Source organism: Tupaia chinensis, unplaced genomic scaffold (genome assembly GCF_000334495.1).
Source record: "Tupaia chinensis unplaced genomic scaffold, TupChi_1.0 Scaffold000033_1, whole genome shotgun sequence".
Taxonomy (NCBI): Eukaryota; Metazoa; Chordata; class Mammalia; order Scandentia; family Tupaiidae; genus Tupaia; species Tupaia belangeri.
This window is the reverse complement of record NW_006159463.1, coordinates 3,903,937-3,925,537: the sequence shown is the minus strand read 5'-3', so window position 1 is coordinate 3,925,537 and position 21,601 is coordinate 3,903,937. Positions and strand designations below refer to the sequence as shown.

General features: G+C 35.6%; 1 protein-coding gene across 1 annotated transcript in view; it reads right to left on the bottom strand.

Moving 5' to 3' along the window:
- Positions 1-21,601, bottom strand: part of GPC5 (glypican 5) — a 746,092-nt gene that overhangs the window by 357,296 nt on the left and 367,195 nt on the right. The window contains exon 5 of the mRNA XM_027771471.1: positions 18,467-18,592. Coding sequence (XP_027627272.1) covers positions 18,467-18,592 — 126 coding nt within the window. The remainder of the gene's footprint in view (positions 1-18,466; positions 18,593-21,601) is intronic.

Genomic DNA, 21,601 nt, shown 5'->3' with positions numbered 1-21,601 from the left:
TAGGTTTTGTACGGGATGAGGAAAGCAAAAAAAAAAAAAAAAAAAGGTTTTTTTTTTGTTTGTTTTCCCTATCTTTCCTGTCTGAAACCTCTAGTGACTTTCAAAGCACTTGGAATGAAACCCAAACATCTACCCTGGCTTATGTGATCTGACACTCTTCCCACCTGCAATCTCATTCCAAACAATCCTCCTGCATCATTTCATCATTCTGGTCCACACTCGCTGATTTACCTTCTGTTGTTGAGACATATTAAGCATGATGTTCTCTTTACTAGGAAAAATCAGGTCTTTCCACATTGGCTGAAATATAATTTCTTCAGAGAAGATTTCTCTGAATATGTATTCTTCCTTCCCCCAATTCCAGAATATCAGCTCCATAACACTGTAACTTGACGTCTCATTCACCACCTAGAACATTACTTCTGATGGTGAATTTCATGTGGCAACTGGACTAGGCTACAGTTCCAGTAGTGTGGTTAAATATTTGTGTAGATGTTGCTGTGAAGGCATTTCTTAGATGTGAATAATATTTCAGTTGGTAGGCTGGGAGTGAAGCATATTACCCTCAATCATGTGGGTGTGCCTCATTTAATCAGTTGAAGCCTAAAGAGAAAAGACTAAGGTCCCCAGAAAAGAAAGAAATTCTACTTCTAGACTGCCTTTGGACTCAAGACTGCAAAAGTGACTCCTTGCAGAATTTCCAGCCTACCAGATTTTCCTGCAGATTTTGGACTTTCCACAATCACATGATCCAATTTCTTACAATAAATTTATGTCATCAGGGGGAGGTTAGTTCTGTTTTTCTGGAGAACCCTATGGACACAATGCTACATGCCCGTATATTGTGAACCCTCTGGCTGTGAGCACAGCTTTTATGCTATGACTCTCTTCACATCACATAATACCACTTCTCACCTCTATGGAAACATGTATTCCAATTGAGAAAAGTAATTTCAAACTATATGGTAGTAACTTGATTCCAAACCAGGAACACCATATGTTTTTACTATTTTTATTTGCCAGAGTGCATGTGCTTGCTCACCAGAGACACACAAAGAGAAAGGAAGGAGGAAGCACCCTATATGGGATGCCATCACACCTCAAACCCTTCTCCATTTCTCCATTCTATTGGTTTGAGGCAAGCTCACATATGTGTCCTACATGTTTTTCATATTGCTAGGGCCAGAATTCAAACCACCTGGTTGGCCATGTGGGATCTGCCTCCTTTAATCACTAGGACATGGGGCTAACCATCATACATTTTTTAGTACTTAGCAATACTTTAAAAAAAAAATAGACATGTGCACTCACCAGAGAGAGACAAAGAAAGAGAAAGAGAAAAAGTGAGAAAGGACTCCCTATGGGAAATAACCACATCACTATCCCATCTCCTTCAGTCTCCTCTCGGGGTTTTGGGCATGCACGCATATGTGCCCAGAGTGCTTTCAAACTGCTGGTCAAGGAATTGAACTGCACAGTCAGCCATGTGGGATCTAGCTTCCATAACCACTATCCTACCTGTCTGGCACTTAGCAATACTTCTTACCTTAAATATGCCATGTTCACTAGAAAATGATGATACTTTTGTTTGATACAAAATAATTAAAACATACTTACCATAAACTATCTTTAATTAAATGACCCAATATATACAAAAATTTCCAAATTCTTTCTAGAATAATCAAGAAATGACCAATACCCACCTACATAATTGTTATTTCATATGTAATCTTTATAAAGCTCTGTAAAAATGTCTACAACATCATACATTATATACTAACACCTGACTGATTAACAGATTCTTCAGGATATTAGAAAGACAGGCCTTCTTGCTATTAACAGTGCATCAAATAGACCAAGCAATACATTAAAGGCATGGGGTTCAGATCCTGGGTCACCTTGAATATGCCAGGTATGACTATGGGCAAGTCCATGATCCTGGCTAGCTAGAAGACTGAAGCATTGGGAGACTCTCCTAGATTCCTTGTTTTTACCTGCTCATTAAAAATTAAGTAAATAATTTTTAAGTGTGCAAAATAAAATACAGAAAGATATAACTTTATATCAATTCAGAGACAATTTGATGCTGAGAGAGGTTGGAACTCAAGAGACATATGCCATGTCTTAAAATAGAAATACTGTTTGCTGATTATACGATATGGACACGTTTAAAAATTAGACTCTCTCCTGAAGTATGTAGAGAAGAAATTGTTTATATCTGCAGTTCTCCCTTCTTCCAACTATAGTTTTGAGATCTGTACTATATAAAATAAACTGAATTTTAGGCTACCTTTCAAACTTGAGATTCATTTCCTTCCTAATTTTAATATTCTTAGGTTTCTGATTCAGTATCAAAGTTATACTAGGAATCCCTTGTGGTTGCCATTGTATATAAAACTTACTAAACTTTGCATGTGGATTATACCAAAAAAAAAAAAAAAAAAAAAAAGAATCATTGGCATTCATCTACCTACCCAGGAAAATAAACAAATATAAATCTTTCCTCATTTCAGAGTAGTCATAAGAAAATGAGACCTTTAGAAAAATGAAATATATAATTATACTGGATCAGCCTGGCAGCATAGTGGTTAAAGGATCTGCTCCTATATGGACCACCTCAGTTTCAATACTGGCCACAGCACCTTAAAAATCATTCTGGGTTCTTACAACCCATTATCCTGACAGAATGGACAAATGGAGAAGGGATTGAAGCATGACCATGCCCCATTGGGGGGCACTTTCTCCCTCTCTCTTTTTCTATGCCTTTCTAGTGAGCACATGTGCCCTCTGGCAATTAACAAAAATAAATATATAATTATATTAATCATATAAGCTAAACTATAAGGCTCAATATACCTCAAATGTTATATTTTTTGATGTGCAAATAATTTCAAATCATATTTTATAGAATTATTTCCAACAATATCTAACAAAGTGTATTTGCTTTAAAAATGCATCAGAAAACAAAAATTTGGATGGTAGAATAAAATGTGCAGGGCTATTTTTAAAACTTCAATATGTCTATTAGAAGAAAAAGTATTACGAGTAAATGACTGTTCTCCTTCAATATCTCTTCTAGCATTTTACTTTATAATAAATAAATCACTGATGAATTTATATATGATGATAGAGAAATACAGAATCTAGACTAATAAAAAAGGTTGCCATCTTTGTAGTTTAGCAAATTTACATCCATTATACTGAAAAGGAAGTAGCATTTCAGGTATAAGCCCAATATGAAAAGGAAAGATAAACTTAAAAAAAAAAAAAAACTACTCTGGCTAAAGTAAGAGTCGGCATTCTGGAGTCCTTGAAGACTGCTACTGTTTTGTAAGAACACAATCTGGAAGTCACAAGTCTATAGAACTGCAATGAGATCTGTATCCCCAAAGAGGCCACAACTTCTGTGCCAAACAGATGGGAAAAGGTCCTTTAAGTTTCCACTTCAGTAAACTTTTATCTTGCTGTCTTTTATCTTTTTATCTTCTCTACTCAAAATCTCTGCTGGAAATAAGAAATGAGTCAAAAATAAACTACTTGCACTGTGTCAGCACGGCAAAGTTTGAATAGACACTAGTGACAGTTGATGTCCAACCTCAATTTGTTCAAGGCATTTTGTTTATAATATATATTTCCTCTGGGATTTCAATGGATGAAATTGGATAACTCTAAGTCTCCCAGCCTTAAAATTGTGATGTCATCTAAAACGGTATTTTGTGTGAAGTACTAAAATTTAGAGTAGCTTCAGAGATTTATGTCCGGTCAACTGATAGTACATTATGATCAACTCTTTGGCGAGCCAGTGATGGGCTGTTCTCGCACTATTGCTAAGGAATAGAAAGTTTCCATTTATCTCTATAATGTTTTGTCCATGTATCTTAACTTTTATAATAGTTCTCTCTTGAGAAACTTATATATTGCATGAATATAAGACAGACCATCATTTTCCACAGAGTATTTGATGAACTGTTAATATATAATTTCTCTACTTCTAGCCCCAATATCATAACCATTAAAAGTATTAATAAGGGACTATATCTTATTCCCAAACTAAAATCTCTAATATTAATTTTTGCTAGGAATAACTGTTATTGCTTGGATGTCCTCCATGAATTCATGTATTGGGATTTGGTTGTATTATAGAGGTGTTAAGTAAAAACTTAATCCATGGGGCCAGCAGGTGGTGTGGTGGTTAAGGGCACCAGACTCCCACATGGCTGACTGCAGTTTGAGTCCAGACCTGTTGGCTTACTTTCTCATTTTTTTCTCTCTCTCTCTTTCTTTCTCTCTCTATGTCCCTCTCTGGTCAAATTTATATAAATAAATGAATGAATGAATGAATGAATGAATGAATGAATGAATAAATAAATAAATAAATAAATAAATAAATAAATAAAATTAAATTAAATAATTTTTGGGGAAAAAAATTAATCATTTTATGGTATCCCAGGGTAGGTCCTTTGAGTATGATAAAGGCATTGGGCCATGGCCATAATGACTAAGTTCTGGTGAGTTTATAAGAAGAGAAAGAAAACCAGAACAGAAACTTATGGATAGCTACTCTGCTCAAAATGCTGCCCTCTGTCATGCTATCGCCATATCAGAAGTTGTCCCCTGGTCCCTGGACCTCTGAACTGTGAGCCGTAGCAACTTCTACGCTTATCTATCAACCAGTTTAGGTTATTTCTGTTGGCAAGGCAGCAGTGTACTAAAACACTAACTCGTAACTCTTACATACACCTTTGTTTTCTAATTAGAAGTCTTCGGATTCAAGACAGAATCCATTCAATCAAAAGAGACGTTCAAGAAGAGTTTCATTCCTATAAAAATAAATGAACTTACCTTGTTTAATAATAATATAGTTTAATAGTTTGCGGATGTTCACTGTGTGCAGTATTCTAAATTGTTTCTATCAATAGCTCATTTCATTCTTGATTACTAGGTAGGTACTACTTTTAACCATATTTTAAAAATAAGGAAACAGATACATTTAGAGGTTAATGAGCAGACCTGTATTTATATCACTAAGTGGCCCATGAAGTTGAAGTAGTAAGTAGGAGAGGGGTAAGTAGGAGAAAAGATCATTTGAAGGGTGACGCACAAATGGAAATAGAGTGTAGAGGCCACCAAACTCAGAGCATATCATTCAAGAATACATTTATTTTGAGTCTTCTTCATGCTCCCAAGTTTGCTGATTAAAATTCCACCCAACCTTAGAGATTTTGAAAGCTGTTCACACTTGTAAATATTTGTGCATTGTTTAACTCCTCTATAGCTTAATCTGTGAGACACAGGTTCATGCCTGTCCTGTCCATCACCATATCCCCAGTATCTAACCTGTGTATGTGACAGGTTAGACATCTGGCAAAGTTATTCTTATTAGGCATTACCATATTTTTGTATTTATTATAGAATTTTTAAACACAAAGCACAAAGAGTAATGGACAGAGTATGGTGAATATCCCTGTACCTATCACTCAACTCCAATGATTACCCACTCAGAATACCTTGCTTCAAAATAAGACCTTATTCCTTTGATTTATTAAATTATTTTAAAGTATTTTTAGACACTATCTCATCTCATCTATAAATATTTCAGAGAAGTTATTTTAAATGAGTGGAGACTCATAACATATTATCCCTTTTATTAAGTATACTTTGAATTCTCTCAATCAAATGGGATTTCTCTCTTATTTAAAAGCCTGTGGGATATTACGCCTCTCTTACTTTAGTCTTCCTTGTTTGTTTGTTTGTTTTTTTCACATTGTAAATGTGCTTTCTACCCAGTTTTAGATTCTGAGTTCCTTAAAGATCACAGAAATATCTTACATATTTTGTATGCCATTCAAGATCTGTTGTATACCTTGAAAATGAAATCAAGTTTTCTGTCTTGTCCCCATCAAGATCAGATCAAAAGATACTAAAATAGCATCTTTCTTTTCCCATTTCAGTTGAGAATAAGACATTAGATGGCATATGCCCCCTATCATTCTCCTGGGAGGTACTAGACATGAAATAAGCAACTAACTAAAACCTGATTTTGAGTTCCACAGCTCAACATCCCCCTTAATTATTGAGGCTAAAAAGGCTAATGGAGATCATTTCTTTGAATAAAATGGTTGGACTGCTATGGCATTCCCTAATTTATTTATTCTAAGTGAGAGAAATTTTGAGGGACCTTTGACTTTGGAAGGATTAAAAGAGATAGAAGTCAACCCATGCCTAAGAAAATGGAAGGCAGCCCACTATGTAGCAGAGGTTGGCTGGCTGGAGGCAAAGTAAAGAGACACAGCTGCATTTGGTGTGGACTGTACTTTCACCAAAAGCAGGAAAGAGAGGGAAATTTTTTGTGGTCTAGAACAGAATGCGTGGGAGAAAAAGACGCTACTAAAAGACAACAGAAAGAGTTCAGCTGTTTTCTGTTTTTATTTTTTTTATCAGATAAAGTATAGGGGAAAGGTACTATCCATAGTACAAAAAAGCCCTAGAGCATCAACTCATAGTACTTGCCAAATCAGGAAACATTAATGAGAGATTATGAAATTATCAGTCAAAAGGAACATTCTATTCTTTCCTTTTACCTCTTCCCTCCCATTTTTGCTCATCACTCCAACTTCAAACCTCCCAACTCTAAACATCGGGGAGTCAGAAATATTGGCTGGAGGATGAGGAGAGCACAGTGTGGGCACGCAGTCCTGAAATTGATCATACTCATACCCCACCACACATCTCCTAGACTGAAGTAGAACCCAACTAAGGAATGCGGAAAACAAGGACTTCAAATGAATTTCATACTTTTGATTATATAGGTGGACTGGATGCTCTAATTGCTAAATTTGGACTGTTTATATGACTAATCAATAACAAAAGATTCTTCTGGAACTACAAGTTCTGAGTACTGGTCATGACCTTTTCCTTGTGACAAGGGGAAACAGCTTTCAGAGTGAATTTAAGAAAACAGTTTCTCCTCTTACATGTCTGAGTTCAGCTCTCTGAATATAATAATTAATTACATGGTTAACAAGAGACAGCTTGAAAAAAAAAAGAAAAAGTTTATGGAAAATGTGTTATGATTGACTATGCATGGATTTCAAAAAGTTTTTTCACCAAAATAAACTTGTACTTTAATCCTAAATAAATAAATAAATAAATAACAACTGACTATTAAACCAGTAAACCAGTGAAGATATTCAGAAAGTCAGCCCATGGCCTTGTGGTTTATGGGGACTGGATACTAAATGGCCAATCATGATTTAAACTGCATCCTTGAAGGCTTGAAAGATATGACAGGTGGGTATGTGTGTATGCCCACAATTTTGACAGAATAGAGAAACGGAGGGGAAAAGATTACAGCATGATCACATCCTACTGGGGGTTATCTCCCACCCCCCTTCTGGTGAGTGCATATGACTTTTGGCAATTACAAAAAAAAAAAAAAAGAAGAAGAAGAAACGATTCTGATGAAATTCTCAGTTTGGAAAATAAGATGCATTTATTGCCAATCAATTGCACATCTTTAGAAAGACCAAAACATGTATTACTGATCTGAGAAGAATAGACATTTTCCTGGACTTCCACAGTAGTTATGAATGTACATCTTCTTGCTACAATCTCCTAGTCAGTTACTATAGACTCAAACATTATTTGGGATAACAACTTCAGAAACTACCATTTAAATAAAAATGATCTGCCAAGAAATTACTTGAGGGTAAGGCAGAGATAAATTGACTACAGGATAGACAGTGCACAGTCAAGAACCTCACAAATGTTATTTTATGTTCATTTCCCACCCCATGCATCAGTCAAATAAGTACTCACCCAGTTGCACCTAGAATGTGGAATATGTATTTTCATGAATTCTACCATTCCTTATAATCTATCTACAACCATAGTTCTTAAATTTTGTCACAAAAAAAGCAAGGGTTTCAATTCCCACCCACTTAGGAATATAAACTCAAATTTATAGCTTTGGGCAGGGCTCTACACTTCTATCTCTCCCTGCTCCTAGAGCTTCGTAGTAGTTGTCGTTGTTATTATTATTATCATCATCAGAGAGCATATGTGTGTGCGTGAGTGTGAAAGAGAAAGAGCACACGCTCGAGAGCATGTCTCCTCCTAATAGCGCAATTCACACTGCAATCCTCTTTTCTCCAATCTTTTAATCTCATCAGGATCCTAGGCATGTGATCTCACACCAGCATATCTCCCAAACTGACAGAGCCACCTGTTAGCCATATGGGATTTGACTTACTATACACTCTGCCTAACCACTACATTAATGGGACTGACCCAAGCCTTATTATTATTTTTTAATAGAGACAGTGCCAACTTGTAGTTCTATACTCTAAAAAATTTGAGGTCTGTAGCAATTTTAAGACTGGTTTCACATATATATGAGAACACATAGTATGACACATACATTATCTCAAAGTTAATTCAAGTTAGCTCTGTGGTATGACAGTAATGTGCTGCTCCAGAGAAGCTGTATCCCACATGGTGACTGACTGTGGTTTGAATCTCCACCCCTCTCAGCATGAAATACACAGAGCGTACATCCAAGGTCGCAGGATCTGATAGGCTGGGAGGACTGGAGGGAAAGGATCATGGCATGACTGGACCTTATGGAAGGTACTCTTCTTTCTCTGTCCATATCATGCACATGCACACTCTATCAAGAATAATAAAAAGGAAAGAAGAAATGACTGAGTTAGGGGGAAAAATTGGTATCTAGAGTTGAGCTGCAGGTGGAAATTTTGATGATACATTTCTTCTTAACTCTTACAGGCACTTGATTTCACATTGGATCCACATATTAACTACCAAGGTGTTAGAGTCAAGCCAGCCCAAAGACAATCTTTTAGTTCTCATTAACATTTATAAAAACACTGCCTCCTCAGAATCCTGCAATCTTCAAAAAATTACTCATAGATGTTCAAGAATAGTAATCATTTTGAGACATTCATATAATACCAAAGCTCTGCTATGAAAGAAATGGCAGTAAAGAAGAAAGAATACAGGACATACCTCATGTCACAGCGCTTTGCTTTATTACACTTCTCTAATATTTCACTATGCACCAATTAAATATTTGTGGCAATATTGACATTGAGCAAATCTATTGCTGCCATTTTTTCAAAAACATATGCTTAATTTGTGTCTCTGTGTCATGTTTTGGTAACTAATATTTCAGACTTTTTTATAATGATTATGGTGATCTGTAATCAGTGATTTTCATTGTTCCTATTGTAATTAATTTAGAAAATCATAAACTGTACTCACTTAGGATACATAAGTTACACAGTAAATGTGTGAGTGCTCTGACTGCACCACTAACCAGCCATTCCTCCATCTCTCTCCCTCTCCTCAGGCCTACCTCCTGCCTGAGCCACAACAAAATAAAATGTGAAATTAGGTCAGTTAATAATCCTACAATGATGTCTAAGAATTCAAGTGAAGGAAAGAGTCATCTCTCTCTCATGTTAAATAAAAAACCAGATATAATTAAGACAGTATGTTGAAAACTGAAGTGTGCAAGTACCATGTTGGTTAAAAGGTGCTGGATTCCCACATGTTTGACCACAACTTGAGCCCTAGATCAGCAGCTTGAAAATCACAACAAATAAACAGGTAAATAACACATGTTAAAAAAAATAAAGAGAGAGAGGAAACAAAGAGAACTGAGGTGTGCCAAAGTTAGGTCTCTTATTTCATTTAGCCAAGTTGTTAATGTACAGAAAAAGATCTTGCAAAAAATTTGAAGTGCTAGTCCAGTGTACATGTGACTGATAAAAGAACTAAACAGTCTTATTGCATATACGGAGAAACTCTTTAGGGGCAGGAATGAAGATCAAACCACCCACATTTCCTGAAACCAAAGCCTATTCCAGGACAAGGTACTAACTCTTCATTTCTAAGAAGGCTGAGGAAGCTACAGAACAAATACTTGAAGTTATCAGAGGTTGGTTCATGAGATTTAAGGAAAGAGGTTGTCGCTATAACATAGAAATGCAAAGTGGAAGGAAAAAAAAAAAAGAAATGCAAGGTAAAGCAGACAGTGGTGATATAAAGTTTAGCAAGTTACCCAGAAATAATCTAGCTATAATTGAGATAGGTGACTATGTTAAACAAAGTTTTTTTGTTTTGTTTTGGTTTGTTTTTTTGTTTTGTTTTGTTTTTTAGGTTTTTGCCATAGGGTATATCTCTCTCAACAGAGAGACAGAGAGCAAGAACATGAAAAATCACTCACCACGGGTGATGGCCAGGCCACGATCTTTCTCCTCCATTGTCCACACCTCTTGGGATTTGGGGCTTGCATGCACATATGCCAGCATGATTTTCAAGCTGCCAGGTCCAGGACTCAAATCACAGGGGGCCATGTAGGAATCCAGTGCCTAAACCACTACTGCACCTGGTGGCCCTAAAAAGTTTGTTGTTTTTGTTTCTGTTTGTTAAGAGAGATTTTTACTAAAGGGTGTGTGCTCTTGCTGGAGAGACAGAGACAGAGACAGAGAGAAATCACCACACTGGGGCTTGCCCATGCCACAGTCCTTTCTCCTCCATTCTCTTCTAGGGATTTTTGGCTCACATGTGCCCATTGTGACTTTCAAACCACTGGATCTGAGACTCAAACTGTGGTTGACTACATGGGGAGTCCAGCAATGTAACTGTTATGTCATCTGCTGGTCCCTAAACAAAGATTTTTAATGAAGACAAGACACCCTCTTATTGGTAGAATATTCTATCAAGGACTTTCCTAGATAGAGGAAGTCAATATCTGCCTTCAAAGTTTGCAGGCACAGGTTGACTCTCTTGTTAGAGGCTATTGCAACTTGTGATTTTATAGTGAAGTCAGTATTTACTTACCAGCCTGAAAACCCTTAGACTTTTAAAAATTATATTAAATCTGCTCTGCCTGTGCTCTATACATGGAATAGAGTCTGATGACAATACATCTGTTTAAATCATGGTTTACTATTTTTTTTTTTTTAAGATTTTTGTCATAGGGTGAATGTGCTCTCCAGAGAGAGACAGAGCGAGGGAAAGTAAAAAAAACTCCCTCCCCAGGGTGTTGGCCACACCACAATCCTTTTTCCTCTCTTCTCCTCTTGGGATTTTGAGCACACATGCATATGCATGTCATGTGACTTTCAAGCCACCAGCTCCAGGACACTAGCTGTTGTTGACCATGTGGGAGTGCCACAACCATCTCACCACCTGCTGCCTCAGTTTACTAAATATTTTAGTTCTAGTGTTAAGACATACTGTTCAGGGAAACAAAAAACTTAACAATAATTGACAATGCATCTGATCATCCAAGAAGTCTGCTGGAGATGTATAAGGAGAGTAATGTTGTTTTTATGCCTGCTAACACAACCACCATTCTGCACCCTATGGATCAGGGCAAAGCAAATTGAAAACTGAGGAAGAATTCACCTTTCTAGATGCTAGATGTTGTTAAGAACATTCATGATTATGCAAACCGGTGAACATATGAACTTTCTCTCTCTCTCTCTCTCTTTTTTTTTTTTAAAGAGAGATTTTTGCTATAGAGCATGTTCCCTTGCCAGAAAAGTGGAAACAGAAAGTAAGAAATCATCCCCTGGGGGGATGGTCACATCTCAATCCCTTCTCCTCCAACCTTCTCTTGAGATTATGGGCACACATGCACACACGCACACACACTCCCGGTGTGAGCTTTAAGTTGCCAGGTCCAGGACTTGAACCATGGTCAACTACATGGGAGACCAGTTACATAACTATTACACCATCTGCTGGTCCCCCAAATATGAACTTTAACAGGAGTTTTAAAGAAGTTGATTCCAATCCCTCACAATTTTGAGGGGTTCAAGAATTCAGTGAGAAAGTAATTGCAGATGTGGTAGAAATAGCAAGAAAACCAGAATTAAAAGTGTAACCTGAAGATGCACCCAAATAGCTGCTGTCTCACAATAAAACTTCATTTGATGAGCAGTTGCTTCTTATCTATGAGCAAAGAAAGTGGTTTTTTGAGATGGAATTTACTCCTGATGAAGATGCTATGAACATTGTTGAAAAGAGATAAAAGAATTTAGGATATAAGACAAACATCTGATAAGGCAATAGGATGGTTTGAAGGAATTAACTGTAATTTTGAAAGAAATTCTACTGGAGGTGGGATGCTATCAACTAGCATTACATGCTGCATAGACATCTTTCATGAAAGAAAAAGTGAGCCATGGCACCAAACTTAGTATTTATTTTATTTTAAGAAATTGCCACATCTTTCATCAACTACCATTCTGGTCAGTAAGTAGCTATCAATCAAGGCAAGATACTCCACCAATAAAAGCATCGTGATACCCTGAAGGCTTAGATAATTAGAAACAAGAGCATTTTTAATTTAGTATAGCTACATTTTTTTAGACATACTTCTTTTGCACACTTACACTATAGTATTAGGTCATTAGAAAAGTTATGACATATTTTTCTATGTTTTTCTATACAAAATGCATCAGGACTTTTCTGACAACCTAATATAAATGTTAACTTTTATATGTTTGGGGGGAAAAAATCATGTGGCTTGCTTTATTGTGGTGGTCTGGAACCAAACCTGCAATATTTATGAGGGATGCCTGCCTATGACATATGACTGCACAAAGTATAATAAATGTCACAGTGTATTTAGAAACTAAAAGAAAACACAAATGTAGGGATGCATTTCACTAAGATACAAGATAAAAGGGAGAGTTTAGTAAAGCTGTATATACAGTTGCATGGAGAAAATAACTTAGTTGATAATTATTCTTAATAGTGGGAATTTTAAAGCGCCATGGTGGGATCAGCACTTAGTGTTAATGGCTATGTCACTGAACTGCCATGTAGCCAACCGCGGTTCAAGTCCTGGACCCAGTGGCTTAAACTCACGCTGGGTGCGTGTGCGTGCCTGCCCAAGATCCCGAGAGGAGAACGGAGGAGAAGGGATTGCAGCGTGGCCATCCCCCTGGGGGGTGATTTCTCACTTTCTGTCTCTCTGTCTCTCCCTGTCTCTCTGGCGAGCGCATGCACCCTATAGTAAAAACCTCTCAAAAAAAAAAAAAAAGGCAAAAATAATGTGCCATTGTAGACTGCTGACTACTGGGTTGGGGAAGGAGAAGTTCTTGCATCATACTTTTTAATCAATTTCCAATTTCTGATTCAAACACTATTGGCCATAGATGTGACAACAATGATGATGATTAGGAAGATAAAGCTCCATGGTATAAGAAACCTAGTTAGATAAGTAGAATTTGCAAGGAAATCAAAGAAAAAGTAATAGAAAACTCATTGCTTTTTAGCACACATTGCCTTTGCAAAAAACATTGGAAAGGCAACTAATTGTTGCACTAATAAAATTCAGAACAATCCTGACACCTAATTTTTTAAAAAAAATGGCATTCATAACATTTGGAAATGAGACCTGATTATTAAAAATAAATAAATAAATAATATAAAAAGAAAACTAACTCTCATAAGAGTAGGAAGAAAAAGGAGTGATTGAAAATGAAGCAGCTTTCCTGGTAGACAACATGTAAACGGGGGAGGAGGGAAATTGAGGTAAAAAAAAAAAAAAAAACATTATGGCTGGGAAGAATGATATTACCTATGGAAAGGTAACTGGTAGTAGATAAGTACAAAACCCAAGAGATTTCTAGTGTTCTGTTCATCTGATTTTTAAAACTCCACTACAGTGAGTTGAGCAAAAGCATCTCCTAATCATCAGAACAGAGAAAAAGTAGATTATGAAGGAAACATTCCGACACATTAACTAAATTATGATGAAGTAGAAAATACATGGCTTATTAATTTTACAAGGGTACTTAATAGATATTGGCTAGTTTAAGAGTTGTTGTGGAGGTCATAAATTCCTGGAGGTTGAGCAGGAGTTACTGGATCTGTCTATTCATCAAAAGGGAGAAGGAAGCTGTGGTAATTAAGGAGCTGTCACCTGAACTTCAATGCTAGAAAGACGAGTACAAATCATCAAACAATCAATTTGCAATCACAGAGAACTGAGAATGGAGTAGAGACTGACATGCCTAACAGAGAGCAATTCCATTTCATGATGAAGAGACAGGAGAGGCAGATAAGAGGAATTTCAAGAGATGTAGACGACACGGATTTCAGTAACACATTTTCATCTTAAATCAGAAACTGTTTGACCTCACTGTTGTAGTTGAGTATATGGCATGAATACAGTTTTAAAATCATTTGAATTAAAATAGATTTTGTTTCCAGAAATCAAATTTTTCTTACATACTATAGATATTTGAGACATTTTCATTTATAATCAAAGGCATTTCACCTCTTTTGATGAGCGAAGAGGTGACTTCGCCCAATTTTGCAGGACTGTCAAAATATTGAATCAGTCTGTACAGTTTTCCTATCCCAGGCAGCATGTCTGTGCACATAAAGAATCTTATCAATCACCTCCTAAAAATGCCTGCAGGAGAAGAAATCTTGCCAAAATAATCACTTCGCTCTCATAATGAATGATAGACTCAATCTTGGCCGCCAATTTAGCCTATTGATGTGTTTGGCATAAATTCTCTAGAATAAACTTTATGAGTATTGTATCTCACCATAAAAAAGGAAAATATTGATAGTTTATCATCTCCAAATGTGGTGTACATTCACTCTTCCCTCCGTATCCATTGCCTCAATATGGAATGGCATTATTTATCTCAACTAACTGCAGGTCTCTGAAATGAATATCTTATATGAGAATTGCTTAGAGCTTTTCACCATTGATCACTGCTACAATTTATTTTTTCTCAAGGGAAAAGTGGTTAACAATCTCAGATTGTAATAGTCATCAGGATATATACAGAAATCCTCGTATATAAATTCAGTTGTTCAGTAGTGAAATGTACCCATTAAGACTGACAAAACTGTATCGCAAGATTACTATGAAAATCTAAATTCATAGAAATTAAGTGCATAAATTACTTTGTATAAGGTAGGTTTTTTGTTTTTTTTTTACAAGGGAGAATGAGAAACCAAAAGAAAAAAAGCAATAAAAATTCTGGCATCACCTTAATACCTGTTCTCACTAAAAATAAATATGTGCAATACAAATTAATTTTAAAAAGTTTCCCATGGATTTGTCCTGAAGGTAGACACATTAATAATTTTCTTATAAACATCTAAAAATATTCCATGCATACTCAATATCAGTATCCATTTGATTATTTTAAATTTTCTGGTAAAATATGTAATATCCTGTTTCTAGCTATATATACCCACTATTTGAAACCATTCTGCAATAGCATAAATATGCATATAAATATGCATACATTTTTTACTCTTTTACATAATATATATTTTTTTGAGAGATTTTTCCTATAGGGTGCGTGCAATCACCAGAAAGACAGAGAGAGACAAAAAGACAGAAAGTGAGAAATTACCCCCTAAGGGGGATAGTCACGCTGCAATCCCTTCTCCTCCATTCTCCTCCTGGGATCTTGGGCATGCACACACATGTGCCTGGCATGAATTTAAGCCACCAGGTCTGGGATTCGAACCATGGTCAACTACATGGGAGTCCAGTGACATAGCCATTACACCAACTGCTAGCCCCATATTTTTTAATTTTCCAGGGTGCTTGCACACTCACTGGAAAGATATGGAGAGAGAGAGTGACAGAAAATGAGAGTGACAGAAAACACCCATGTGGAACATGTTGCAAACACTTTTCCTTCATCTCTTCCACCTTTAGAGCTTTGAGGCATGTATGCAGGTACATACATACACACACACATTGTGTGTTTTTCAAGATACTGGGTGAGGGACTCACACTGCACAGTTGGTGATGTTAGATTTAGCTGCCTAACCACCAGGCCGCAGGCTGACCTACCTTACATATAATATTCAATGATGAATATACTATAATCAATAGACCAGATTTAATGAATATCCATATTTGAGCATTTAACTGTTATTGATTCTAAATATACATCGAAAATTGACTGACTTGGGACCAGTAGAGGAGTGGTAGTTAAGATGCTAGACTCCCACATGGTCAACCACAGTTAGAGTCTTAGACATATGTGTGTGTGTGTGTGTGTGTGTGTGTATATATATATATATATATATATATACACACACACATGTGTGTATATACACACATATATATATAACCTACCTTACATATAATATTCAATGATGAATATACTATAATCAATAGACCAGATTTAATGAATATCCATATTTGAGCATTTAACTGTTATTGATTCTAAATATACATCGAAAATTGACTGACTTGGGACCAGTAGAGGAGTGGTAGTTAAGATGCTAGACTCCCACATGGTCAACCACAGTTAGAGTCTTAGACATATGTGTGTGTGTGTGTGTGTGTGTGTGTATATATATATATACATATATATATATACACACACACCTGTGTATGTATACACACATATACATATATATGTGATATATACACACATATATACACATTGATACGTATGGGTATATATGTATATTTGTGTGTATATATACATGTATATACACATGCATATATAATATATACACTCACAAATACACACACATATATATGATACAGAAGGAAACGTGTTCTTTGAGTTGTAAATACTGTCCCTCTAAGAAAATTCCCCAAATCACTCATTTCTCCAATAATATTTTCTAGTACACAAACCTTAAGCTAACTATCCCATCAAAAAAACAGGACAAATTTAAACCAAGGTTCTTAGGGCTGTAGATTCATATGCCATAATGTCATGTAAAAATTAAATATATTTATATTACACACTAAAGTTTCCATTAATCACCATGAGTGTTTTATTAGTTCTTGCAGAAATATCACTAATACGCATAAAACTTCAAGTCATTTGAATTTTTTTTTTTGAAAAAAGGTAAGTCAAGTAGAATTTAATTACTAGGTCTAAGCAGAAATCTGATTGATATGAATTCTATAAATCCAAGTACCAGGGCCAGCAGGTGGCATAGTGGCTAAGTTGTTAGGCTCCTACATGGTTAAGGACAATTCAAGTCCTGGACACAGCAGCTTGAAACTCCAGGTGCATGTGTGCACATGCACATGCCGAAAATCTTGAGAGGAGAAAAGAGGAAAAGGGACCACAGTCATCCCCCTGGGCAGTGATTTTTTATTTTCTCTGTATCTCTCACAAATGCACAAGTTCTGTAGCAAAAAAATCTCTAAAAACAAAACAAAACAAACAAACAAAAAAACTCAAAGTACCACAAATTCCATAACTGCTCTCAGGTAAAAGCAGAAGAGGAATATTCAGAAATTCTTACATTCTTATATCCAAGGAGAAAATGAAAAAATAGTGTTTTCTATGTCAAATATTTTATTAATATTTAATTATAATTTTAATAATATTAATAGTATTTTAATAATAGCAATGAATATGGTCACTCAGAAATATGTAAATAGCTTTTCTTATGAAAATATTCAGTAAAAATTAGTTGTAGTATGTATCTAGCATAGTAAATTTAATTTGCTAATATTTTAAATGAACTTATCATTTTCACGATAACTAAACCACCTATCTTCTTAAGTGGGTATGTTTATAAGTCAAAAAGATTAACGTTCTTTCTGCAAATTACTCTAAACAAGGTATATTTTTCATAGATTCAAATTCTGAGCAGACTTTTTAATAGATTCAAATGCAAAAAATAAGGTATATGAAAAATGCATATGTTATTTTATACTTTAACCAATTCAAATGTAACGTCTCATTATTCTATAGTCTATAATAATCACCGGCATTGGCAAATCAAAGGAGTAATATCTAACCAGTTCTAATGACAACAGAGGAAAAATTTATGTCTTTCTCAAGCTCAGGAGATTATCTGAGAGTACAATCAGTTATAGAAAGCAAAGAAAAGAAACTGTCAAAGAAAGTCTAGACAGAGAAGCAAAAAGTTAAAGCAAAATTTCACTCATAAGTTTGCAACCATGTCAAAAAAAAACAATATCTCAAATAGATAGATAGTAGTGCCCTCACTATTACATAAAGACACACAAAAATCATTGAATTAATTCTGTTGAGACACATATCTATTTCATTTATCCATAAGTATTTGCTTAAGAATTTACATTTTACTTAATTTCTTGGCTTTCTAATACTAATATAAACAAAAAATAAAGAAACGTTTGATAAACAAGATAAACAGTTTGGATACAAGGTAAATGATAATTAAGTTTAAAAAATGGGATTGTTACGCAAGTCAGTTAGGTAGAAAAGAAGAGAGACTTCCAAAATACTACAAAATAATATTATTTTTCAAAAATATCAAACAGGGTCAGGTTTTTTTTTTTTAAAGAAATGAAAGAGAAGGTAATAATGTACACTCTAACCTGCGTGACAAACTTAAAACTGAAATGTATCATTTATATTTGAAAGAAGAAAGTAAGGATGAAAATAGCAATTACATTTTCACAGGCCACTACATAAAAAAATACCTTTTGACTATATCTTCTCCGTTCCAGCAGGGTAGTCCCTCAGCAGCAGCTAATTCATTAACACAAAGCTGATCAGCCAAGCCTCCATAGAATGACCGGTATAGTCGGAGACTGTTGATAAATTCTCTGAATGGAAAAAGAAAACAATGAAAACTAAAAATCCATAATAAAGGTCAACATAAATACTTTATATTGTAATGCATAAAGTTTAGAATGCAATTTTTTAAGTTTTTCTACCTACTTTTATGTATTTTTAAATATTTTTCTAACAATCAAGAGAAATTTTTTTAAAATAATAAATAGTAGTATTCAAATATATTCCTTCAACATAATTGGTTTTTTGGGGGGCCAGCAGGTGACATGGTGGTTGAGGCATTGGACTCCTACATGGCCAACTGTCTTGGTTTGAATTCTGGACCTGGTGGCTTGCTTTTCTCACTTGCTCTCTTGCCCCCCCCCTCTTTCTCTGGTGACTGTATATGAAAAAATAATGATAATAACATATAAAATAAAATAAATAATTATTTTAAAACATTTTTTCTGGATATGAATCTTTTCTAACTCTAGTTCCAACAGTTTATGAGTAGTGTATACAAGAGTGTGAGTTTGTGGATACCTAGGCACTCACACACTCATACCCATTCCACCCCACTGCCACTTCATTTAACCTTTCTAAAAATCTCATGACTGCTGGTATCTGATAGTTGTAATAGTATTACCTTTTCCATGTAGACAATATCAGAGGCTTACAACATCCTTATCAATTGATTACTGAGAAAAAGTTTAGTAACTAGTCTTAAGTTATTCTCCTACCCGCATCTTCTCTTTGGGGTCTTAGAACTTAAAATAATAGTCTTTACTAAATATGACTAAGATATTTTAGAAACATCAAAATAAAAGTGATCGAAAGAAATGAAATTTAACGTATCAACAAAGGTGTTCTTTGTCTTCCCATATTACTTCTCTTACCCCTATCGTTATAGGAGGGACGATTCAACACAAACAGAGGTATCTGGTCTTTTTTTGTTTTTTAATTTTATAAATGAGGACTTCTGAGTTTTAAAACCAAAAATTTGGAGTACCAAGAAATTGAGCTTTAGCATTTTGAAAGATCAAGTACTCTGCAGAGAGTTTTCACCAACAAGAAGACTTACCCGATGAGGTCCTTTGACCTTGGGCCTCCAAAACCATGAGGTAATAAACCTCTGTTCTTATAAATTACCCAGTGTGGTTTTCAGTTATTAGCAAGAGAGAAACTAAAATATATCCTGAATATGTTTCACTTAAGATTTCATTGCAAAGCCATGTGGAAAAATAAAGTATAAAACTACTTTTCAAACTTACTAAGGGTAAAAATCATCTGGGGGTCCTACCAAAATACAGACTGAGTTTTAGTAGTTCTGAGGTAAGGCCTGTGATCCTGCCTTTCAAAGCAGCACCCAGAGGATGGCCATTGGTACAAGCACCATGAAGGACATTCAAGTTCACTGTTGAATATGTGACCTTGGAACTCAGTGGACTGGGCAAGTGACATGGGGCTCATCATCCATAGTAGTTGTGACCAAAGCCAAGGATATAGACAGACAAAGTCTCTCAGGAAAACAATTTGCAGGGAAAAGAAAAAAAAGAAAAAAGAAAAAGAAAAAAATCCCAGAGGAGCTCAAAGAAGAAAAGGAAAAGAGCTTCAAAGTTAAAAAATGCTAAAAACTAAAGACTGAGGGAATTTGAATAAAAGAGATTCTCCATGGTGTAAAGTGTAAAATGCCATTATGAGAAATTAACTTAAATATTGAACATGTCTTTTATATGTGGTGATCATAACTGTGATAGATTTCCCCAGAAGTCATACATTGAAAGCTTAATGTTAGGGAGATAAGAGTCAATATGACTGGTGTTCTCATAAGAAAAGAAAGAGAAACCAGATAAGCCCTGGGAACCAGCAGTTAGCCTAATGGTTATGTTGCCGAACTCCCATGTATTCAACTACAGTTCGAGTCCCAGACCCGGTGGGTTAAACTCACGCCAGGCATATATGTGTGCGTGCCCAAGATCCCAAGAGGAGAAATGGAGTAGAAGGGATTATGTTGTGGTCATCCCCCATAAGGGGGGTGATTTCTCACTTTCTGTCTCTCTGTTTCTGTCTTTCTGGTAAGTACACACACCCTACAGCAAAAAAATTAAAAAAAAATAATAATAATAATAAAACCTCTCCAACAGAAATAAGCCCTGTAAGGACACTGGAGAAATACAGCCATCTGCAAGCCAAAGAGCGAAGCCTCTGGAGTAACCCAACCTGGCAACACCTTCCTTGATCTTGAACTTAAACTTGAGAACTGTTAAAAAAAAAATCATTTTTGTTATTTAAGCTGTCTGGTCTGTGGTATTTTGTTACAGTGACCCTAGCAAACTAACACAAAAATTAAAGCATTTGAAGTAGAGACATTATTGTCTATATTTCAGTCTGGTGAGCAGTAAAAGAGAATGAGAAACTAGACATATACAGCACCCCCTCAAAAATAAACAAATAAATAAAGGAATGTTTGTTTGAATATAAAAGGTTTGAAAGCATTTAAGTGGAGAAGGGAGGCTATAACTAGGATATGTAGTCAGTCGCTTGTTCCCAAATATTTCAATTCCTCACTGTCTGGCACTCAGCCCATTTGAAGTTAGCTTTGGGCATGGAACTTGCTTTGAGATTTTTAAAATATATGCGAAAGTATGCATGACATATACGAATGTCCCTTCGAGACTGAAGCTGTAAGAACTAATGTGACTTCGCCAACTTCAGCTTCCTTCCACCATAACAGTTGGCAGTTTCAGATAGAGGCTGTATTATCATTCTGAGTCTGAAAACCTAAGCAACTTGAACAGTCACATCAGCTTCTCTGAAAGGGGCACAGATTGTGAATAGGAAGAGAACACAACTTTATCGTTTTGAACCAACGACATACTAAGGCAGTTTGCTACTACAGCATAGCTTAGTGTCTCTTGATTGATACCATGATAGGAAAAGAAAATGAATAACTGATGGGTAATAGGTTCTGAAAAGAAGAGATAGATAGGATTACTGAAAACAAATAGAGTGGCTAGCTTTGAGAAGATTATCTGAAACTAAAACAAGGAAAGAGGGTCCGT